The 25,426-nt window shown below is 39.0% G+C and overlaps 1 protein-coding gene across 1 annotated transcript in view; it reads left to right on the top strand.

The window, feature by feature from the left end:
* CNOT10 (CCR4-NOT transcription complex subunit 10) overlaps positions 1–20,410 on the top strand; it is a 30,048-nt gene extending 9,638 nt beyond the window's left edge. Inside the window, exons 10-19 of the mRNA XM_060781863.2 lie at positions 685–887; positions 2,193–2,314; positions 2,801–2,974; positions 6,571–6,651; positions 12,931–13,044; positions 13,972–14,102; positions 15,042–15,077; positions 16,545–16,672; positions 18,268–18,343; positions 20,112–20,410. Of these exons, the coding sequence (XP_060637846.1) occupies positions 685–887; positions 2,193–2,314; positions 2,801–2,974; positions 6,571–6,651; positions 12,931–13,044; positions 13,972–14,102; positions 15,042–15,077; positions 16,545–16,672; positions 18,268–18,343; positions 20,112–20,266 (1,220 nt within the window). The 3' untranslated portion in view covers positions 20,267–20,410. The remainder of the gene's footprint in view (positions 1–684; positions 888–2,192; positions 2,315–2,800; positions 2,975–6,570; positions 6,652–12,930; positions 13,045–13,971; positions 14,103–15,041; positions 15,078–16,544; positions 16,673–18,267; positions 18,344–20,111) is intronic.
* Positions 20,411–25,426: the final 5,016 nt, after the last annotated feature.

Here is a 25,426-nt window from a genome sequence, read left to right as displayed (position 1 = left end):
CACATACATAATACAACAATATATGTGTTGGAGTAACGAATAAAATACTTTTTACTGCACAGTGTTATTTTAATGTCATCCAAAACAAAGATTCAAGTCATTTTAATGTTTTCTTTAATGAAAAACAATTCCCTGCCACATCATTTGGCTTCTGAATATTCTTTCCAGCAGCTTTAAAAGGTAGAAGTGTAATTATGCAATATGTGTTGAAGGGAATAGACTAGTTAGAACTGAAAAACCAACAGACAGAGAGAGAGGTCTATAGATTACTTTTGTACATATGTTTTGTGTGTTTGATGTAATTTGTTTCTTTGGCTGTGCCTTTGTTTGCATAATGGTATGTTTGTTTCATTGAATAAAACTTAATACTAATAACAATGCATTTTGCAATACAGTCCAGGTAATCCAGTTTAGCCATTTTTGGGGGGTGTGTGATCTCCATAGCAGGCTGTCCTTCTCAGCTGCAAAGGAAGAGCAACACTTTCTCCCCCGATCATCCCAATTGCTTCCTTTGAGAAAAAAACAAAGAAAAAAACAAAGGTCCTTGCCTGCAACAAGCTGTTTCCCCTGTTAATTGCAGTATTTGTCTCAAGGACAGAACATTTTACAAAACTTACCACTTGTACATGGTTCCTTTTCATCTTACAGCTTCATGGTTAATCTTATTTTATTCCTTTATCACAGGTAAAAAATTCTCAGGAAGACCAATGTGCACATTACTGACCAATAAGCGTTATGAGTTGCTCTATAACTGTGGCATACAGCTTTTGCACATTGGGAGGCCCCTCGCTGCTTTTGAATGCCTGATAGAAGCTGTCCAGGTTTATCATTCCAATCCTCGCCTCTGGCTGAGAATAGCTGAATGCTGCATTGCAGCCAATAAAGGAGTAAGGCTGATTTTGAAGTTCTTTCTAATCCAAAATATTTTGAAAGCTTTTATATCTATTTTATATACCTGGCTTCACGTAAAAATTCCTTGAGTGGAAAGGGGTCGCTAGTGGAAAAGGTTTAGGAAGTCCTGTTCTAGAGGACGACATTTTGTCTGCCAGTAGCTAATCCTTTCTATTTATAGACTGCCCTCTGGTGGTTGCGTCTGAGTGCTACATACATATTTTCTAATTTGGGGGAGGTCTCCCCCCAAAATGAGGTGCTTTTTAAAGTTCATACTCCTCAGTTAAGCTGGATAATGAATGTTTGGTCCAATATTCAGCCATGTACGAGCCTTTGTAGATAAAACACGCAAACATAGGTTGACATAAATAGATAGATAGATGATCGATAATGTAAAAATAAAAGAATAGGTGCTCTTGGATTCATATGTCCCACTGTGCTCTCTCTTACATAGCTGTAGGGAGATCTGAGGTATCTAGTTGTTTTTAAATTAACCTGCTTTCATTTTTAGGTGGGGGAACTATTATTTAAGAGGTTATGGTCATGAGCCACAATTTTATCTTGGCTTCTTAAAACAACAAATTAGTGTTTAATCAGTTTGAACTAAAGGATGGTTTTGGTTAGTTTGAAAATGAGAACAAAAGCTTTTAGCCAGCTGCAGAGTGAGTGATGGGATAGGGAATGCATTTCAGACTTGCTAGGATGATTTGCATGTTTAACATTGAACTATGGTTTGATATAATGGCTGAATGTAGTCATCAGTGAGCTAATGAACTATTGAGTAATAACTTCTCCATTCAGACTTATTGTGCGTTGGTAGAAGTTGTGATGTTACCACTATTATATTTATTTATTTCAAACGTTTCCACTAAAACTGGAATTCATAGTCACATATAAAAATCAAAACAAGTATAGATAAATCTCATAGGGATTCAAAATAAAAGAACAGACAAAAATTAGTTTTCTGGGTTTTCTAGATTTTCAGGAAGGAAAAGATCAGTGTTGGATCTGCCCTTGACAGTCTTGAATTTTGTGATAACATATAGCTTTTAAATGCCACTATGACTCTCTGTAATAACTTCCTTCAAACTTTTTAAAATGTGTTTTAGTCTGCTAATAATAATAAGCATATGAAAGAATCTTCAAAAAGGGGGATTAATGCAAGTTGTGCACATACACAACATGTCTGGGTATGAGAAGGGAAGAATACAATAGAATAATAAAAAAAAAGATCAGGTAGAGAGGATATGTCTTTATTTAAAAGATATGTATTTTAACATCTGTGATATCTTTCTCTCTAGAGTTCAGAACAAGAAACCAAGGGCCTTCCAAGCAAAAAAGGCATTGTGCAGTCCATTGTAGGCCAAGGCTATCATCGTAAAATCGTCTTGGCATCCCAGTCTGTGCAGAACATTGTTTATAAGTAAGTAATTATATACAACTTCCCTTTGGTGTTACCTAAAAGGAAAGATGGTAGTTGGATACAAATATTTTCAAACTGTTTTTGCCTTTTTCTGTTGTTTTGTTTAAGAATACAAAGTATTGATTTATAGAAATGAAATGTGATTTTTGTTGTGATTGTTATAGCACTCATGCCTAAAATATAAGTATATTGACGTATTTATGCATATTATCAGTGTAAGCATAATTTAAAATAAACATAGGAGACTCCACTCCATTTGTGCAATGAGACTTCCCATCCGCTCATTCCCTCTATGTCCCTAAATCTGTTCCAGGGGGTCCTCAAACCCTCAAGGAGCTGGGTATGGACTACAAATTCATTCCTCCAGCAGTGCAGGAAAAACTTGAGTTGAGAATTTCCAAATCCTTGCATGTTAGCAATGTAGTGTCATATAGAACGAAAAATATTAATGTGCTCTTCTCTGTTGATTGGTTTGTTTTTTTCAAGTGATGGTCAATCTTCAGCTATCCCTGTAGCTAGCATGGAGTTTGCAGCCATTTGCCTAAGAAATGCCTTGCTGCTTCTTCCTGAAGACCAGCAGGAGTCAAAGCAGGAAAATGGGTCTAAAGTTGGGAACCAGTTGGGAAACAATGAGAGCAGTGAAAACAACGAAGCTTGCAGGTAAATGTGATAGTAGGTGCCTATTGCTTTTTTCATTGTGACCTCTGTTCTTACCCCAACTATAGACAGACATTCTATAGCTACTAATGTTACTTAGGTGGCTGAAACAAGGGGAGAAGTAGAAGTAATGTAAAGTGATTAAAACAAGTGAACTTTAATGTTCATAAAAACTACCCTATACACAAATGTATAAGTCTACAAATTGTAATAACAAAACCAAGCCAGAAAACCTGCATCAAGTTGTACATGTCCCAGACCCAGGAGAACCTAAAATAGTGGCATCATTTCCGCTGCAACATTGGCGCTTTCGCCTTTTATGTAATTACCCTCGACTTATACTGAAGTTGACTTTTATATTACTTATATGGTAATAATTATTAGGGTCTTTGAAGGAAAGATGCTGTAAGTGTACCAGTAGATTATGACATTTCATATTTATGCCGACTGAACAAAATGTAGGACATATTGCAGGTACGCTGTAACTGTTGGAGCTATGAATTTATCACTGTAATCTAGAAGTCGCCTTGGACATGCATTCTTGGAATTAAGTTAATGACTATATCTACTTGGTTCAGGAAAGAGAAAATGAGCAGTTGCATAAATCACAACTGATTTATGCAAAGAGATTTATGAGAAGTTGACTTGGTATCCATAATATAGTGGAAAGCATTTAAAAGCATTATACATAGTCATTCCCCACATTTGAGCTTAGCCTTCTCAGCTAACCCTATAGATTGTTATCTACGTTTGGATGATCTCTCAGGTTTGCTTCTCCCAGCATCTTCAAGTTCCCAGAGACCATTAGATCCCATTAGACTATGGAGTTTGTCCTATATCTGCTGGGCAGAAGGATGTATATATGACAACCTTTTCTGGAATGAATAAATGTGGCTGCTTTTTAAGGTCTTTTTAAGAAGCACTGCTTTAATATCAAGCAAAAAATGGGTGCTAAAAATAATATCATATGAAAGCTGACTGGCACAACCTGGGGGTGACAACCAGATACAGTGAAGACATCTGCCCTTGCACTTTGCTACTCTGTTGCTGAATATGCATGCCCAGTGTGGAATACATTGCACCACATTAAAACAGTGGATGTGGCCCTTAATGACACATGCCATATTATCACAGGATGTCTACGCCCCACACCACTGGAGAAATTATACTGCTTAGCTGGTATTGCACCACCTGACACCTGTCGGGAAGTAGCAGCCAATAATGAAAGAACCAAGGCAGTGACATCTCTGGCCCATCCTCTGTTTGGATATCAGCCAGCTTGCCAGCAGCTAAAATCAAGAATCCAAAAGTGTCAAGTTAAAACCGAACACCTTAATCAGTGGCTGAGACTGGATGAGAAACACTCTCCTGGGCACACAGAAGATTGGATGAGCTGGAAGGTGCTGAAAAGGCTGCACTCTGGCTCCACAAGATGCAGTGCTAACCTTAAGAAATCGGGCTACAAAGTGGAGTCCACGACATAGGAGTGTGGAGAAGAGCAAACCACAGACCACCTACTACAATGCAACCTGAGCCCTGCCACATGCACAATGGAGGACCTTCTTAGTGTAACACAGGAGGCACTCCAAGTGACCAGCTACTGGTCAGAGGACATTTAATAGAATGCCAAGTTTTTAAAACTTAGTATTTTTAAATGCATTTTAACTGTACCCTCAACTTGCTTCTGACATGATAAATAAATAAAAATTTAAGGCCATCCGATCTCAAATATACTACATCTGAGGAATGAAGGGAAGAGATTTTGTTGTTGTTGAAACCATGTGCAAACTCTGACTAATAAGGTCTGCCTGGGGGAAATCTATTCGTTGAAGCAAAGCTTTTAACATCTAAAGACTGCTTGGTCTTTATCTGATTTGTGAAGCAATCATTCTTCTGTATCTCTCAAGACATTTAAGAATGATAGAATCAAAAGTTGGAAAAAGCCCACAAGGGGCATCCAGTCCAACCCCCTGCCACACAGGAACACATAATCAAGGCATCCCCAACAGATAGCCATCTAGCCTCTGCTTAAAAACCTCTAGGGAAGTAGACTCCGCCACTCCAAGGCAGCATATTTCACTGCTGAACATCTCTTGGCATTAGGAGGTTCTTTCTAATATTTAGTTGGAGTCTCTTCTCCTGTAATTTGAATCCATTGCTCTATTCCTAGTCTCCAGAGCAGTAGAAAAACAAGCCTTCCCCCCTCAATGTGACAACCTTTCAAATATTTAAACATGGTTATCATGCTCCTCAGCTTTCTTTTTTTCCAAACTAAACATGCCCAGCTCCCTAAAGCATTCCTCATAGGGTTTGGTTTCCAAACCTTTAATAATTTTGGTTGCCCTCCTCTGGACATGTGTTACATGTAGCTTGTCAATATCCTTCTTGAATTGTGGTGCCCGGACTTGGACACAGTGTTCCAGATGAGGTCTGACCAAAGAGTGGGACTATGGCTTCCCTTGATCTCGACATTATACTCCTATTGGCAGCCTAGAATCACATGGGCTCTTTAAGCTGTTCCATTACTCATGTTGACTCATGTTCTACTAAGACTCCTAAATCCCTTATTCAACATATTCTACTAAGACTCCTAAATCTCTTATTAAACCTCCAATTTTAATCATGAATTTTAAACTTGCGTCTTGTGTTTAATCTCTGTTCTGTGTATGCTAATATGTATTTTGTAGAAATATGTTTTAATATGTGCATTTTATAGAATGATTTTAGTTGATTATGTGTTTTTAGCGATGTAACCCGCCCCAAGCCATGAGGAGAAGCAGATAAGAAATATTATGATTATGATTATGATTATTATTATTATTATATCTTTTTTCTTTTATTTAAGCAAGGAGTCTCTTAAGATATTTCTAATATTTTAGCAACTGTTCTTAAACATTTTAAACTGCCAGTTATATCTGCTATCTGGTAGTTCTACATGCTTGAAATGTTTTTTATTGTATTTAAAACTGCATTTTGCTGTACAACTTGGATTTTTAAAAGAAGCAGGACATACTGGTGAATATTATAATGCATCCACTTATTCCAATCCTAGTAATTGCCTTTTAAATAATGGCAGGAGGATGTGTAGCCTTCCAGATACTGTTGGGCTGCAGCTCCTATCAATACCCACAGCATAAATGTGATGAGAGTTATAGTTCAGCTATAGTCTGGAAGGTCACACTTTCTCCATCCCTACTTTTAAATGATTTCATTTTTTCTTGGCAAATTGACAGTCCTATTCCTTTATGCCACACTATGCTTTAGTCACTATAAAGAGCAGTGTAGTACAATCTTACAAAGAAGAAAATGCTAAGAGTTGTTTTTTCACCTGAAAGGCATTGCTAAGAAGTATAGGTCATACAATGCCTCTTTCTGAAAGCTCACAAATAAGTTTGGTTTATTTTAGTAAATAGCTAGCAGTTCTTCACCTTTTGGTGTTGTTCCTATTATGTATCTTAAAATATGGCCTTTTTCCCATTGCATTTCCATATCTTTGTTCTTTTATCTTAAGTTGCTGCTTATTGTGAACTTACTTGACCCGATTGTCACCTTTCTTGCTTAAACTACTAATGTCAGTACTCATTCTGCCTCCATTTCAGTAATAAAAGTCACGAAGGAGACAAATGTGTTCCAGCTCCACCATCGTCTCCGCTGAGGAAACAAGAATTAGAAAATTTAAGGTCAGTTTTGGTATCTCAAAAGCAGAAGAGGTTCAGATAATTTTTCACTATATGGAAAATTTGAAGTGTGTGTTACCTGTTATAATGTGATGAAAAGTTTCAGCCTATTTGAAAGGTGTATGATATGAATTTATACTAAATCTTAATTATATCCCAGTTGAGTGAGAAAAAAATACTATAGATTGCTTACACGTGTGTTTGCACAGCAGATGTTTACTGATGTTTTCATTTTGTTCTTAAGCAGCAAAATATGTCACTAGCAAAGGTTTAATTATATATTTTGGGTTCCTGTACATTTCCGTAGTGACTTTTTTCCTACTACATTCCTGGAATATGATCCATACACTATTGAAGCTTTAGAAACTCACCCTCTCATTTTCTAAGAAGGGTCTGACTGTGCCAATAGTTAAATCTCAACATCTTCCTAATACTTAAGGAGTTGTTTGTGCCTATGAATTTTAAAAAGTATCTGCACATAAAGAAATGTAGTGCCTTCATCAGCCTCTCTTATAGTCATGTATGTAAGAAATTAATTAGACTGTTTTCTTCCCTGATGTTGATTTAGGCGTCAGTCATTGTGAAGAACTACAATTCCTGGATTAGAACATTTTGGGGGTAAAGTGGATATGTAATCCTAATGTGGTGAGAACAGTCTCACATTTGGCAGGCCATGTGTTGTAAAGAAAGGAACATAATCTTTCACAATCAGCTGTTGTTCTCTAGTGATGAAACTTGACAACCTGTCAAGAAAATCTTGTCATTACAACCAGAATCGTTTTACTCTTAACTGGAATAAAGCAGCATCACAGAGGGAAAGAAAAACAATGTTTGTTTTTTTTAAAACAAACCTCTTATAAGATTTGCTCAGTTGTTAAAAAATGAGAGAGACTTTATTTCTCAATGGCTTTAATTTTCTGTTTTGGGTGCCATATAAAACTGTGATATACTATGATGAAGAATTAATTGTACCACTTGTTAGTCTCCATTTTTAATAGTAAGTTTATATACTGTTACTTCTTCCATCGAAAGTTATTTTTTGCTTTGCATAACAATTAAAATATATTTATGGAGAAATCTGTCCATGCCATTCCTAGCAGAAGGACAGGTCCTTTGCAGAAAGAAGGCATAAATAAACAGGACTTGTTCGTGGCAGCAGAAAAAGTATTTATCTAAGACTGTTAATGACTTGACCTCTCAGCAGGATTTTTCTCCACAAAGTAATGTAAAGGCTTCAAAAACGATGATGTAATAGGATAGCTGCCTTTGTTCAAATAATTTGGCTCCATTGAACTTTGTCGGCTTTTATATTCTCCTCAACCCACCAAATTTGAAACAGCTACTATCCTATACATTGCCTTGTGTTTTCCCAGTCTGGACGCTCTTGTCCTTTAATTGTGCAAGTGGCATTAGTTGTCAAGCTATTTATCTGTTATGTGCTTTAAATTAAACTTTATGCCAAAATTATTTGAAAAGATGTTTCTTGTTTTTTGGCTGGTAATACAAGCCATGCAAACTTGCAAGTTAGCATTATAGGTTTTTTAAAAAATTTTCTTTAGACCCCTGTGAGTGCTTTCAAATTTGTGCTGCAATAGTACCAACTTTTTGCTGCCAGGATTGCAGTTTTTAAAAGTTATCTTGCATGCCAAAATAAAGCAGCTGTTAAAAGTATGCTTTCCCCGCCGGAAAAGAAGTTGTTAATCCTAGAAGATCGGGTTTACTTTTATGGCATCTGTTCCTTGCAGTGTGTTGAAGGCTTCCTCTAAAGTTGCCTAGAGGAAATTGACCAGCAAGGCAGGGGTCTGCTTTTAGAGAAAGAGCAGGGCTGAACTCTGCGCCAACTGTGTGTGGGTTTAAGGAAGAAAGGCCCTAGGGCTGTGCCAACATATTATGAAAAGTTGTTACATATATTCAAAAAATCTTAAGAAAATGTGGAGAAGGGGCAATGCATTTGATGAAATGGGAGACAGTCTACAAAGTCTTATGCCTGATAAAAATTTCTTGGCTTTAGAAATCTTTTTAGATATATCAAAGAAACCTTTCATCATTTCAGTTTTGCTTTTGGTAATAAAAATGAAAATATTTTCAGGCTAATCAAGGGGTGATTTCAAGGACTTATAATAAGCTGGTTTCTGTCGTTGGTTTAGTTCCTTCATATTGCATCTTGCTGCATGGCAAGGGTTGGACTGGATGATCCTTGTAACCTCTTCCAAAATGATTTTATTCACTACTGAACACCGTGCCACTAAATATTTGCTTTAGTCTTATTGAAAATTTATTTCCCGGGCTGAACCTGCCATGTATGTGACTTAAGAGCTAGTTGCATTTAAAGTTATGATGAATTAAAGTATTACTTCTCAGTAATAGTTATAGTTTTAATTTACTCTGGTTAGGCTTTGCATGTGGTCTAAACCTTCTTGCCTGGCCAAGAATGAGTTAACTTGGTAGGCTAGCAAATTCTGTTGCCCAGTTGTCTTGTCTGGCAAATCGACAGGCAATAGCCTTTCATTTTTTAAAAACGTTGTTTCCTGAGCCCAAAGCATTCTCAAGAGATGTAATTCAAGAATATTGAGTAACTCTGTGGTCATTAAAGGCTGGACTTTGTTTTCCATTTTTGTAAGCTGTTTTGGGTCACTTATTGAGAGAAATGCTATGTATAAAATAAAATTTAATCAAATTATGGCAACCCGAGGGGCAGAGGGTACAGTTCTTATAGAGCCTGTGTGTGGAAATGGGTCAGTGTCTCCCAGTGTTTCTTTCTGTGATGCAGTCACTTTGATCTTCTATCTCAACCCTAATGATTTGTTGTGCTTGGCAGGTTTTGACAGTGTTAGGACCAATATTCTTTATGTCTCCAGATGTTGATTTTGCACGTTATTCTCTGTGTGGCCTATAGGTCTTAACACCTACAGGGGGGTCTGAAAATGTTATTTACAGTTTAAATTCTATAGAAAATTGAAATTGCAAAGATAATTTTCAAACATCTTGTAGTTATGCATATTGCACATTTGCATCAAATGCCCACTTATTGGCAATGAGAGAGGAAAAATAAAGAAACCGAACTTTCCAATTTTGTATTCATGTGAGGTATTTATGACAGTATGGGGGTTATTGCAATTGCAGACTCCTTCCTATCAGTACTGTAACTTGATCTTAGAATTTATCTTTGAAAGTCAATAATAATAATAATAACAACAATAATATTTTTTATTTATTACCTGCCTATCCTCGTGGTTTGAGGCGGGGTACAGCACAATATAGTTAACATACTTTGTGGGCAACAAGTTGAACATGAGCAAACAATGTGATGCTGCAGCTAAAAAAAACCCAGTAAGGTAGCATCAGAAGGAGTATAGTTATCTAGATCGAGGGAAGTCATGGTACCTCTCTAGTCTGCTTTGATTAGACCTCACATGGAATACTGTGTCCAGTTCTGGGCACCATAATTTAAAAGAGATATTGACAAGCTATTGTCAAGAGGAGGCTGACTAAAATGATCACAGACCTGCCTATGAAGAGCAGCTTAGGGAGCTGAGTCTGTTTAGCCTGCAGAAGCAAAGATTGAGAGGAGACATATCCGCGATGTATAAATATGTGAAAGGATGTTATAAGAAGGCGGGAACAAGCTTGTTTTCTGCTGCCCTGGAGACTAGGACTCAGAACAATGGGTTCAAGTTACAAGAAAGGAGATTCCACCTGAACTTTAGTAAAAAAACAAACTTCCTGATTGTATGAGCTGTTCAGCAGTGGTACTCTCTGCCTTGGAGTGTAGTGAAGGCTCCTTCTTTGGAGACTTTTAAACAGAGGATGGATGGCCATCTGTGGGAAGTGCTTTGACTGCACTTTTCCTGCATGGCAGGGGGTTGGACTAGATGGCGTATGTGGTCTCTTCCAACTCTATAATTGTATGATTCTAAAGCACAGAGACAAAATATAATACTGTTAAAATACATTTTAAGAACAAAGACTGGCACCAATGCTAATAAAATGTAAAGTTAAAATACACAGCTTAAAATTGGCTGAGTAGGCCTGCTGGAAGAGATAGGTCTTCAACTGTAACTTGAAATCTAGCAATGATGAAGTAGAAGTAACCGAAATAAATAAATGATTGCTTTTCCGAACTGCTAGGTTTTTGAAGCCAATTTGCTAAGTGATATATCTATACTACAAACAAGCTAGCAGGAACCTGCTGTCCATAAATACCCTCTTCCTCTCAGCAGCTCCAATCGTTGGTGTAAAAGAAACCAAATCCATCTAGGGCCCGAGAGGCCACTTGCTTTCCTTTGCCAGCTTCTGTGTGCCTTGAGATACGATGCGACATCTGGGTCTAGTGCAGAGGAAGTGGGGAGGGAGAAGGGGAGAGGTTTCCTCTCCTGCTTGGGTATAATTAAAGTGCATGCCTCCTGGGACCTGGGAATAAAGGAACCCCAGGCCCTGCCATGAATTAACATGGCTTACTGCAGAAACAAAAGTGGGCTTGACAGTTGCCAGAAGGCTAGCGCAGTAATAGCCCACCTACTGGCTGGAGAGTTTAATGGACTCCTCCTCTGCAGCTCCCCCAGCACCGGATCTGACCAGGAGGATCCACTCGCTCTCTTCTTTTTTTCTCCTCCTCCTCCTCTTTTCTTGCCAAAGAATTGCCTCTGTTCTTTGAGCAAGGCAGGGAAAGGAATATGCCCTGAAGCCAGTGCAGCCTGCCTTGAACTCTGCCTTGTGAAGTGGAAAATATCCCAAAGTGCTGTGTTAAGAGGGGAGGGGGAAGAATTACAAGCTGTAAAAGCCTGACCTAATACTGACATCCTGAGGGGCGCCTTTTGTTTGAAGCTGTGGAATGTGGGGCTCAGATTTCAGGGCAAGAATTTCAGGACCAACTTCGGCCGCGTGATAGCAATGTCCACAAAGCAATTTTCCTGGGGTGCCATACATGGTCAAGCAAGAGGAATCTGCTAATCTGCTTTTTGTTTAAAACCAGCAGTAACACTAGAATTCTTTTTTATTTTATACTAGCTTGGGTACTCGACAATGCCCGGGTTATTTGAAAGAGGTATTGTTTGTTTTTGGATGTTAAGTAATATCAGTTTGGTAATTTGTAACGCTATTTATTAGGAAAAGCAGTCTTTGCTTTTGTTTTTTATGAATGCTCCCATTAGAAAATTCATAATAATGTGGGTGAACTACAACTCCAAAAATCATGGGTCAATCCTCCCCAAGCCCCGCTAGCATTCAAAGTAGGCCATGTTGTGTATCTGTGCCAAGTTCGGTCCCGATCTGTCATCGGCTAGGTTCAGTACTCTTGGGATGCAGGTGAATTACAACTCTAAGAATGCAAAGTCAATCCCCCTCCCTTAAAAAAAAACCCTCCAGTGTGCTCAGTTGGTAATGGGGTGTCTCTGTGCCAAGTTTGGTCCCAGCCTGTTGTCGGCGAGGGTCACAGTTTCTCTGGATGTGGGTGAATTACAACTCCCAGAATGCAAGGCCAATTTCCCCAAACCTCTCCAGTGTCTTCAGTTGGTCATGGAGGTTCTTTGTGCCAAGTTTGATCCCAGTCCATTGTCTGTGGGGTCACAGTTTCTCTGGATGCTGGTGAACTACAACTCCCGAAAATCAATTCCCTCCAAACCCATCTAGTTGGTCATTTCTTTTGGGGCGGGGGAGGTCTGTGTTCAAAGTTTGATCTGGATCCGTCGTTGGTGGGGATCACAGTGGTTTTTAGATTAGGTGAAGGCACTGCAAACCCCATCATATGTGGTCCACCCTCCCTCAAAACAGATCAGGACGTAAAGTGGGTCATGAGGGGTCTGTGTGCCAAGTTTGGTCCAGGTCTGTCATATGTGGGGGACGCAGTGCTCTGTGGAAGTAGGAGCTGAAGAGAGTGAAGATACTGTAAATCCCATAATCCGTGATCCATCCTTCCTCACACTGGACCAGGATGTAAAGTGGGTCATATTGGGGGGTGGGTCTGTCTGCCAAGTGTGGTCCAGGCTCATTTTTCATGGGGGGTCACAGTGGTCTGTGGAAATCTGAGCCCCAGCCAGAAAAATACATTGCCGCCCGCATACACACATACATACATGACTTTTATTATATAAGATTATTATTACTGATACTTATAATAATACAAATATTATATAGATAGATACTAGTTTCATAGGCCATTTGAATATAAAGGACTTCTAAATGATAAAAGGGACAATATATCTAATGCTGTATCTTTCCTCCCGTTTCCTTAATGTAAGTTGAAATATGTTAATCAGTACATTGTCTCATGGTTTCCCCTTTTAGATGCTCCATCCTTGCGTGCAGCGCTTACGTGGCTCTGGCATTGGGGGACAACCTCATGGCTCTGAATCATGCTGATAAACTTCTTCAACAACCCAAACTGTCAGGATCCCTAAAGTAAGCTTGATCCAGTCTTTCTCTCAATATTCACTGGAAATTTCATTCCTATGTATAATATAGGCACATGCAGTAGAAAATTGTATGAAGTGGAAAATAATTTCTGTTCTCCTGTTTTGCTTTTTTGTCATTAATAAATATAATATGTTGGGAGGAGAGTGAAATATAGTGTGCTGTTTTTGTGCCAGGATTTGACGTAAATAGACTGGGGATGGAGCCCCCGATGGCGCAGTGGGTTAAAATTCTGAGCTGCTGAACTTGCTGACCGAAAGGTCGGCAGTTTGAATCCAGGGGGTAGGGTGAGCTCCTGCTGTTAGCCCCAGCTTCTGCCAACCTAGTAGTTTGAAAACATGCAAATGTGAGTAGATCGATAGGTACCACTCAGGTAGGAAGATAATGGTGCTCCATGCAGTCATGCTGGCCACATGACTTAGGAGGCGTCTACAAACAACACCGGCTCTTCAGCTTAGAAATGGAGATGAGCACCATCCTTCAGAGTCAGACACAACTAGACTTATTGTGAGGGGAAAGCTTTACCTTTTACTATAGAGTGGGGACTGTATGATGAGTTAGGTGTCATTGGATTGCGGTTCAACCACATCTGAACATACTCCACATTTCTCTATAATGAAATCTAGCACTCTTGTTGAGTAAAACAGAACCTTTACTAGATGAGTTTATCGCACATAAGGCACATTTGACTTGACAGGAGCAGGTGAGCAACTGGCATTAAGTTTTACTCACAAATGGTTCAAACAGTTGCTGCTCCACCCAAGCAGTGCCTTCTACCCAATTTTTAATGTAGGATTGACTAGAATGATACTGTTTCTCAGATAAAGACATCCATGTTCTCTGCTCTCTCGCAGTCACTTACTTTGTAGGTTGACAGATTGACCTTTGCGACTGTGTGCTTTTTGCCGTTTGTAGGTTCCTCGGCCATTTGTATGCCGCAGAAGCCCTCATTTCTCTTGACAGAATCTCTGATGCCATTACTCACTTGAACCCTGAGAATGTCACTGATGTTTCCCTGGGGATTTCTTCAAACGAGCAGGATCAAGGTTAATGAGTCCATACTTGATTAGAACCGGTCATGCTTTCAACTCTCTTCCTGCTGTAACTTGTAAGAGCTTTGCCTTTTAATGCATTGTTATGAAGGGCAGAGCTGCTGCTTACTTGTTACTTCAAATCTATGCATTTTCCATCCGAAACATTTTATCTTTGTTTTACCTTATCTCTCTATATAAGTAAGCCACGTAGGTTTTAGCAATTTTGCCCTAATATGTGTTTGTTTCTGGTTATAAGTTGCCCAGAACTTAGAATTCTTCAACTTTTGAATGTTTTAATAAGGGTATGGTGTTTTATGTAAGAACACTCTTATGTGTAGGGGAAAAATATTAATTCCTAAATATGCCTGTGCTTACTCAAATGCTATCCATTTCAGTTGCAACTTTTGGCAAATTGAGTAGCTCTAGGTGCACAAATGCTGTTGAGGCATTTGGCATATCTATATAAATAAAAATGTAATGTTCGTTTGTGGGATTAACATAACCCAAAAACCACTGGACAAATTGACACCAAATTTGGACACAATACACGTATCAGGCCAACGAGTGACCATCACTCATTAAAACACTGAAAAACACAGCAGAAGAGACTTAAAAAGCCAAAAAATAAAAAATTACATTACAACGCATGTGCAAAACCACACACACACATATATGCAAACACACATACACGTATACACAAATACATACACACATATACACACACAAACACATATACAGAGACTGGGCCACAGCAACACGTGGCAGGGGATGGCTAGTATTCTATATAATATATCCAGACTTTGTGGAATGGAAGCTAGTTAGTGTGACTATGTAGCAGATTACTTGTTGATATTTTTACATTAAAAAACGTAACTGTGGCTTTTCAAAACACTACTTCAATTAATTTTGATTTTTCATTATGCAATCTGACTTTTTTCCCTTTCTCTACAGGATCTGATAAAGGAGAAAATGAAGCCATGGAAACTAGTAAGCATGACTTTATTTGCAAACCAATATCTTTCTGTTTTGTTTTTGGGTTTTTTTTTTGTGTGTGTGAAAGTATAAAATGAAATAGTGGGAAAGGAATGTCCTATTTATAATTTCCTAGCTAACAAAGAAATGTAGAATAAAGAAGTTGAATAGTGCAGTTCAATAACAGACTTAGTATATGTGCAATGACTGTGGAACCGCTTGGACTACAATTATGGATGGCGTGATTTTAATATAGAATGGAATGTTTTTAAATGTTTAATATGCATTAATTTTATTTTAATTTTAATATCTTGGAAATTGTATGTGTTTTAAGGCATTGAATAACTGCCTCTGGTAAGCCGCCTTGAGTCCCCTTTGGGGTAGAGAAAGGGTATAAATAGAGTAAATAAATAAATAGAAGTACTTATGGGTTTTTTTTTCTGGAAGGTCACTTACTAATTGAACAAGCTATTTCATTCAAGAAGTTAATTTTATGGGACCACATGTTAGGAGGAGTTGTTTCTGCATCCTTAAAAGATTTAAAAGTTTGAGGGACCCTCAAACTTTTAAAACAGAGGGCCAGGTCACAGTCCCTCAAACTGTTGGAGGTCCGAATTATAATTTGAAAAAGCGTGAATGTTTTCCTATGCACACTGCACATATCTTACTTGTAGTGCTAAAAACACTTAAAAACAATACAATAATTAAAATGATAAACAATTTTAACAAATGTAAAATTATTAGTATTTCAATGGGAAGTGTGGATCTGCTTTTGGCTGATGAGATAGGATTGTTGTTGTGTGCTTTCAAGTCATTTCAGACTCAGGTTGACCCTGAGCGAGGGCCGGGTAAATGGCCTTGCAGGGCCGTATTCCTCGGGCCTTAGTTTGAGGACCCCTGCTATACATCATAGAAGAAAGATCTCTAAATGGAATTAAAAACATTCCAAAGTAATGTTATGGAATGTTTGACTTGCTCCATCATCATTCAGCTCTCCCACCAAAAAAGGGCCTGGAGTCCATTATCCCGGCATAGGTCTCCTTATGTCAATCCAGATTTGATGCATTAGGGGGTGGAAAATGCTCCCAAACCAAGATGGCAGAAATACAATCCAGGTAGTACCCTGGAAGGGGAATGGCACAATTCCCCCACATTTCACTTGAATGTGCTAGTATTTGTAGTAGTAAATGCAAAGAAATATCAGGTGACATTGCATCTCCAAGGATGTGTTTTATAGATAGGAATCAGAAAAATGCAGCCAATTGAAGTTTCTCCATAAATATCCCCAAATTTCAAGAGATGTGGCTGTTTGTCACACTTTGTCTTCTGTGCAATGAATGGTGGCTGCCAGTTTATGCATAATAGTAGTTTTTGGCAGTGGGGAATTTTGGGGGAATCTATACCACCTTTTATTGTAAGTGCTGCAATTAATTCAGTTTAACAAGTAAAATCTTTTGTCTGTCCTTGGTATGTTTTTTCCAGCTGGGAAACAGACACCCCAGTGTTACCCCAGCTCTGTGACATCTGCGCGAACCATGATGCTGTTCAATCTGGGAAGCGCCTACTGTCTGAGGAGCGAGTACGACAAAGCCCGGAAGTGTCTGCACCAGGTCAAGAAACTGTGCTGTATTTTTCCCAGAAGAAAGTGTCAAAATACCTGCAGTATTAAATCCAGGAACATATAGGTTTTTTTTTTCTTTTGGAGGGGGAAATTAAAAATAAGAGTAGTTTTTGTTAACATATTCTTAACAATTGGGTTGTTTCCATGTGGTCATGCTTAGCCTCCTCTTTTCCCCATATAACCTAAGTCAGAAAAGAAGGCACATTTTAAGATGGCATCACTCTCTTAGAGCAGCGCTCATTTACAAAATAAACATCCGATGCACTCAAGATAGTTGTGAGAAATTGGACTGCTTCGTTGTGAAGTCTGACTTATTTATTTATTTATGGAGCTGGTTTTAATCTATAACAGTGGTTCTCAACCTCCCTAATGCCACAACCCCTTAATGCAGTTCCTCATGTTGTGGTGACTCCCAAATATAAAATTATTTAATTGCTACTTCATAACTGTCATTTTGCTACTGTTATGAATAGTAATATAATTATCTGATATGCAGGATGTATTTCCATTCATTGGACCAAATTTGGCACAAATACCCAATATGCCCAAATTTGAATACTGGTGGGGTTCGGGGGGGGGGGGATGATATTGTCATTTGGGAATTGTAGTTCCTGGGATTTATCATTCACCTACAATCAAAGAGCATTGTGAATGCAATGGAATTGAACCAAACTTGGCACACAGAACTCTATGACCAACAGAAAATGCTGGAAGGGTTTGGTGGGCATGACCTTTAGTTTGGAGTTGTAGTTCACCTATATCCAAACAGCAATGTGAACTCAATGATGGACCTGGACCAAACTTGGCATGAATACTTAATATGCTCAAATGTGAACACTGGTGGACTTTAGGGAAAATAGACCTTGACATTTGGGAATTGTCGTTGCTGGGATTATAGGTCACCTACAATCAAAGAGCATTCTGACCCCACCAATGATAACATTAGTCAGAGCAATGTGCACCCAACTGATGGTCTGGACCAAAATTGGCAAAAATACCCAATATGACCAACTTTGAATACTGATGAGGTTTGGAGGGGGGTGCTTTCCCTTGCCCGTACATGTGCACCATGCTGCCATGTGCGGAGCATGCCTGCTCTCCCCTCCCTGCTTGGAGCCTCTGAAACAGCCTTCCTCTTAGCTGAGGGGTCGGCCAGTCACAACAGGTGGGGGGCTTTTATGGGAGGATTTGCTGTCTGTTTCCAAAAAGGAAGAGAAGGGCTGATAGGGAGATCTTCAGCCTTCTCTGCTAAAGGGGTTCCTAAAACCATCAGAAACATGAGATGGTGACCCCTCTTACCCCCCCCCCCTTGTGACTCCCCCTACACGGGTACCAACCCCCAGGTTGAGAAACACTGACATATAACATAATGTTTCCTATTTCAGCACAAGCATTATTCTGCTCTGATAAATTAACAAAATAGGAATGATTTCCATCCTGCTCCATTGTATCTGTTTTGAGAATCCCATTCTGGATTAGCCATGATCTTGTTTAAAATAACTAGTTTATTTGTATATTCACTTTTCATGTTCATATTTTTTCCACACTTTGAGTTCAATTCCTCTTTTATCTTTTGGAATAAAGGCTGCCTCATTGATTCATCCGAAAGAGATCCCACCAGAGGCGATCTTGTTGGCTGTGTATCTTGAACTTCAGAATGGTAAATCTTAATTAATACCATGGCAAACTCAAATCCTCAATCAGTATATGTTGCTAGTTGAAGATAGAGCTTCACATACTAAGTGGGCTTGTCAAATAGGAGGCTCGAGGATCTTATCCCTGGACATAATCTGCCCTAAATATTGTAAAGTGCAGCAAACTTATTTCAGAGGAAGGAACTAGTGAACCCCTTCTGAGGATCCTTTTCCTTAGAAAACCCCACAAAATTCATGAAGTTGCCATAAATCAACAGATGACACACACACAAGCTGCAGTGGGAAGTACTCTCTTCTTATGGGACCGTCTCATGCTTCAGCCATTTCCATAAAACCCTTTCAGATTAGCTGCATAAGTGTCAAGAAGGAAAGACTATATGGAGAATGAAGTGGCAAATGACAAAAGATGCATGTGGAGTTGGCAGTCCAGCTTTATTAGTCATTGGAAATATGTAATTTTAAAGATGTTGCAATAGAAGAAAAAGTTAGAACTGCAGGCCTAGCATCTGGTTTTATGATATATCGCTTGTGCTCATATGCAAAGTATTGCCTACTCTTGTTTTCTCTTACAAGCAGATTTATACTTTGGAGCTGTAGAGGAAAATGTGTGAGGAATAAACTATGCTGAATGAATAGAGAGCACAAAGTCCTATCTTGACCAGGGCACCTGTCTTTCATAGCTGCATTACATTTTCTATTCATTGTAAATGGATATGGGTTTTTCCTGCCTTGAAGCTATTGGGAAAATTCCATATAGGAGCATTTCTCGTGTCAGGGAGAGACTTTATGTATTACTAAAGTCCAGACTGGCCCATAATGACAGCTACATCGCATCTAAGTTACTCTGTAGGGCTGCCTTTGAAAAATATGTGGCAACTACAGTTGGTGATATATCATGAAACTTGACCAAGGGTTCTGAGCAGGGACTGTGAGGTTCCCATCTTAAAACCAGTGCACCTGTTTCCATGTTCTGAGTAGGTTTAATTGAAAGTTCTCCGTATAATCTAGGAACCCCCAGTGGCACAGTGGGTTAAGGCGCTGAGCTGCTGAACTTGCTGACCAAAAGGTTGCAGGTTCGAATCAGGGAGCAGTGTGAGCTCCTGCTGTTAGCCCCAGCTTTTGTCAACCTAGCAGTTCAAAAACATGCAAATGTGAGAAGATTAATACGTACCACTCCGACGGGAAGGTAACAGCACTCCATGAAGTCATGCTGGCCACATGACCTTGGAGGTGTCTCCAGACAAAGCTGGCTCTTTGGCTTAGAAATGGAGATGAGCATCACAACCCCAGAGTTGGACATGACTGGGCTTAATGTCAGGGGAAAACCTTTACCTTACCTTATAACCTGAAAGGTGTAGGATAGCTCTAGTGTTTTGCACTGAACTCCCTCAATATTTGATCTTGCTGGAAGAGTAAAGAAGTCCCATCCCATTTAGGATTAGCATCCTTGAAGCTTTGATTGCCTCATCCATGTGAATCTACTTTCCTCTTCAAAGAAATCAGTTCCACACTTTCCTGAATAACCCTTGGAAGTTGCTCAACAGCTTTCTTTTTCCATTATTAATTTTATTTGCAGTGTAGTTCTGCATGTTTTTTGTTTTATGCTATAATGTGATGTTTTGATATTTATTTCTTGCAAATTGGGGTGATTTTGTATTAATATTTGTATCACTCGCTGAAACGCAAGCAAGACTCAGTTTGAGTTACGATGACCATAAACGTTGCTTCATGGGTTCGTCACATGATATTTCAAGTTTCAAAATGGTTTTGTAGGCAACACCCAGCTGGCACTGCAAATCATCAAAAGGAACCAGCTCCTTCCTTCGGTGAAAATGCTGTCCGAGATGCGGAAGAAGCCCGTTTTCCAGCCAACACACCTGGTCCAGCCCATTCAGATGCCAGCATTCACCACTGTTCAGAGGAAGTGACATTTTGTGTTGTAAACTTGTCCTCCAAGAAAAGCACTTGGATCGTTTTTGTAATTTTAAGAACACTGTTTCTTTTATTTGCATACAAGAGGTATGGAAGTGTTGGTATGTGTTTTTCATTAAAAAAGAAACTTCCAAAAATGACTTGTACTTTTGAATCCTTTTGTACCATGATTTCCATTCAGGATTTATACTTGTGATGTGATTCAGTGGTTCTTTTCTCCTTTTTTTCCATCTCGCCCCCACCGCCATTCAGAGAGCAAAGGAAGGGAAGAAGGAACGAAGGAGAAAAGGAGGGGGAAGCAAGGGGGGGGGGGGAAAGAAGAGAGGGAAGGGGGTGGAAAAAAAAGGAGGGAAGGAAGAATATGAGAAAAGGAAGGAAAGGAAAAAGGGAGAAAGGAGGAAGAAAAGGGAAGAGGGAAGAAAAAGAAGGGATGGAAAAGGGCTCAGCAAGAAAGAAAATTTAGCATTCAGAAATTGTAGCGCAGTGGTTTGCACTGAGTTTCTTGAAGCCATGTAGATATATTGTGCATCTCATAAGGAAAGTGGTTGTGAAAAGAATTATGTTCAATGTACAGGGTTAGTCAAAATGCATAGGCCAATAAGCCATTCAATTGAATGGCTTATTGGCCTATGCATTTTGACTAACCCTGTATATTTGCTGCAATGGCGCTCCATGCAGTCATGCCTGCCACATGATGTTGGAGGCATCTACTGACAACATTGGCTCTTTGGCTTAGAAATGGAGATGAGCACCACCCCCCAGAGTCAGACATGACTAGACTTAATGTCAAAGGGAAACCTTTACCTTTACCTTACATTTGCTGTGTCCTATAAACAGGCGTTTGAAGAGAAGAGACAAAACGGCAGATGAAGTGAAACTCACATTTATTTGATTAAACAAAAATAAAATAAACTGCATAGAAACTTTTTAAAGTCCAGAGAGACCATGACTTTGTTTTAAGGCTGCCAGTAGCTGATACATTGTCTCCTTGCTACATCCTCCAGCCTTCTCCATGGACCACAAAGATACATTCAGAAGCCTCCATTAAAAACACACACATTCTAAGATTTTTAGCCCCTTTAAAGAAAACTTGTGCCTCACCTGACCTGCAACGTTTGGAGTTCAAAACACCAAGGGACCAAATTTTTAAAAAGGAAGGGATTTCAACTGGAGAGGAAATACAACAGTCTTGCCCAACTCTGGAAACTATATACCTAAAAACAAGGCTTGTTCGGCTGGCTGTACTTTTTCCTGGTAAACGCACAATAAAAAGCAAAGTCTATAACAAATCAAGGATGCAACCTAAAAACCAACCAGCTCAAGAGAAACAAATTTTCCAAGGACAAGCACACTCTTGAGTGCTCCCTCAACATTGTGCATATTTATTTAAAAGCGAACATCTTGTTTGACAAAAAGTGGATTTACAAATATGGAAGAATTTAATCCACAGGGGATTTTTTTTCTATACTAGTTGGAAACGAGGTGGATTTTTTTGTTTTTCTTGGTCTTAGACCAACCACTTTGTGTTCAGGCACATAAAAATACTGGAAATATATATTTAAAGTAACAAGTCGCACTATTACTACCTTTTTTTTCAAAGAAGAAAAGTACCAACATCTGAGCAGACGCACAGCAGGTGAGGCACAATACAAGCAATACCACATACAGTAAGAAAAGTCACCATCTGTCTGGATGACGGAGTACACGTTACATCAAGAATGTAAAAGTCATAAATGGGAGGGGCTAAAAAAATCTCTCCCTGGGAAAGAAACTACAGAGACTGAGAAATACTCTATAATCCTACAAAAGAACTTCTTACTGGTTTGGCGGCTTAAAGAACACCACCTATTCTATTACATACACTTAACATTCAGTCACTAAAGCTCTGACAAAGGAGCTTCAAGCAAAAGAAAAAGGCAACCTGAGTTTGTAAGTTGATACAATCACTGAAGAGGTCTAAGACCATGCAGGTAACACAAAGTTTTTTTCCCAATTTCTTCCTGAAGAACCATTACTGGTTAAATGCCAACGGAGGAAAAAACAATGCCACCCAATCTTGGCTTGTTAACCCGTAAGATTACTGAAACACAAGACAAAAGGTACACACACCACTGAAACATCTACCAGGTTCAACATGGCATCATCACTAGTGGTTTTCTGTACCCATTTCTTCAACGTCTTTTATAAGTAAGTCAGAGGAAGAGGCAGTACTCCATAGTGTGCCAAAACCCATAGTGTGCTTCTCATCTAGCTCTACTGTCCATGAAATCCATGGACAAAAGAATTCAGTCTATGCTGCCTTTGGTATGAATATAGTAACACTGCCTCTAAACATCCCATTTGAACCAAAACTTGGTAACTCTGTCTCATTCTCTTCCATCAAATGCAATACTTGGAATGCAGGAGAATGGTCACTGCATTCTTGCAATGGACTCTCAACTACCAAGGAGAGGCTTCTTCACACCAGGTCTATCAGGTTTCCAGAAAATTACTTTTCAAGAATCTTCCTCTAGATGTGAGCAGAATCCTTCCACCTCTTGTAGAGGAGACCTCTAGTCACACAAACACTACAAATAAGAACCGGCCCATCCTCTGTGGGGGAAAGGGGTATCTAGCTGACCATGGGTTGGTTCCCTTAATGTTTCTTATTTACACTTTCCATAACGGCAACCAAACATTTCTAGAGAAATGCAGCCATATGCATATGCTTCAAAGTATTTAAAATGCATTTCCACAGGGGAGAGGGCCTTAGCTGTATACAATCAATCCCATTCCCCCTTATATTGAAAATCCACTTTCTTCTAAGACATTTTGATATTTATTGAGGTAAATGCTGTGCTTTTTTAAAATCCAAAAATGAGGTAGAATTTTTATATATCTATATATATAAATTCAGGCATCATGTATCACAGCAAACTGAATTCCGCTGCTTTCCTGAGGACTCAAGAAACCGAAACAGTGTCAAATGCAAGTACCAGTGTTTACCTTTCTACACAGCTCAAAACCGTGTATGTGTGTGTGTGTGTGTGTGTGTGTGTGTGTAAGTAAAGATCTTTTAAAAAATCCTATTACCTTTTGGCACCATTTGGACATAGTCATGTTAAAAACAACAACAAAAAGAACAACACTACAACAGAACATGCTTTGGCACATCTTAATTTAAACCAGAACTAAATACAGGAATCTCCTGACCTTCAGAAGAAATCAGAGATATGGCTAAAATCAAGCAGAGATTCCTCTTCAATAAATTAAGTTTGGCTCAACTAACTAAAACAGACATCACCACTCTTAGGCCATTCTATTGGAAATTGCTATAAATCCCACTGCAATCTAATTAGCTTTAGAAATCATATAATTTATGGGATACTTCAGGGTACCATTGCATCCTATATTTATGGTATGTCCTAGGTTTCCTCGTTTTGAAAACTGGATATGGAATCCCTTGAGGTACTGCTGTTTAGATCATGAATTCTTACTGGGCTTAAAGCAGAAAAAAGGAGAAAACTCCTGAGTTAGCAAAACATTCAAAAGTTGATTTAGCATGGGGTAATCATTTAACAGAGATTTAACATTGGGCAGAGCTAAAAAAAACCCAATGTGTATCATAACGCAGATTCAAATACAGTTAGTGCAAATCTAATTTAATCTAATAGAAAGTATTTTATGACCCCACTTTTGTGTCCCCATTTGAGTTGAACAGTGTGAAAGACTGTGCTCACAGTTAAAGAGAAATCGCTATGTAGGACTCCCTGACTGTTCTACATTCCGTCTCTCTATATCCAAATTACCCAATAAGCCCATGAACATGAAACCAGATAGACTTTAAATGCTGTCAGTTATATATCCAATAAAAACCAAGCCCCTGAGGGGCATTTTATGTTGGCATTAAAGGTTTCCTGTATTATTACACTACTTAGCTTCATAGCATTATAAACACCTTTATGTCAGAAGCTACTCTAATACTTTTAAGTGGGATAACACGTGCTTTGCACTACCTTCTGTGGTAACTGGACAGAGATTCACTGGGTAGACAGACAGCAGATTTTAAAAATGTTATATATATGCAAGCTAGAAACATTTTTAGAAATACCCTTTTTGGTAGTTGTTCCTTTGTGCCAAAGCAGCAGATTTGTAGTTCTGCCAGCAGAAGTAAACAGCATATTCATGGAAGAAGAATAACAATGTTAACACCATTCTTCCTCATGTTTGTATGCAGCAAACACATTCAAAATCAAGACGTTCAAACAAGGGTTCCACTTGAATCAGGGCTTGAAATCATGCAGCCTTCCAGGAGTTGGACTGCAACACTCACCAGCTTAAACAGTCTTGCCAATAACAAGGAACGTTTGGAGTTGCAATCTACCAACAAGGAGGACTTTATAATTCCTACCTTGATGCTCAATAGTAGCTGGCAGGAGGTGGGGAGAGAATGGCACAAATATCTCATTGGAAAATAGGGGAAATAATAAAAAAGGAAAAAAAGTTTGCCTAACACACAAGACACAAACACACACACACAAACAGGATTCTGCCAACTTACTCAATTAAAGCTTTTAAACCAATTATCTTTGGTAGTCATATCAGGAAAACTAACTTCTATCATTTTGAGTAGCAAATAAAGTTCTCGAACTAAAATGCTGTCACAATTCGATGATATGCTGGTCTCACAAAAAATGTGGACACAAGACTGGAAGCACAGCACTGTCTCCAGAGGTATATGGTGCTCAAGCCCCTCCTCTGACTGCAACCATTTTGGACAAGCATTCTGCAAAAAGTACGCCAACTACCTTGTCTCAGAAGGTGAGGCGATGGGAGGATGACTATTAGTGTTCTGAGAGAAAAATAATACATCTTTCAAGTATAATGCACAGAAATACGTTTTTGGTGTAGGTGAAGATATTAAAGCCATGTCCACTGAGTCCATCTCCCTACACAGTAAAGCTTCATCAACTACATCGCCTGGAGCAGTCTCCAGCATCATTACTTCTGGCAGACTAGCAGGGCAGTGGTCACTAGGCTAGCTCAGGCGTGGGCAAACTTCGGCCCTCCAGGTGTTTTGGACTTCAACTCCCACGATTCTTAACAGCGTAACAGTCGGTAGGCTGTTAGGAATTGTGGGAGTTGGAAGTCCAAAACACCTGGAGGGTCGAAGTTTG

This window comes from Anolis sagrei, chromosome 6, assembly GCF_037176765.1.
Source record: "Anolis sagrei isolate rAnoSag1 chromosome 6, rAnoSag1.mat, whole genome shotgun sequence".
In the NCBI taxonomy this organism is placed as follows: Eukaryota; Metazoa; Chordata; class Lepidosauria; order Squamata; family Dactyloidae; genus Anolis; species Anolis sagrei.
Note: the sequence above shows the minus strand (reverse complement) of the source record. Positions and strands in the feature narration are given on the sequence as shown.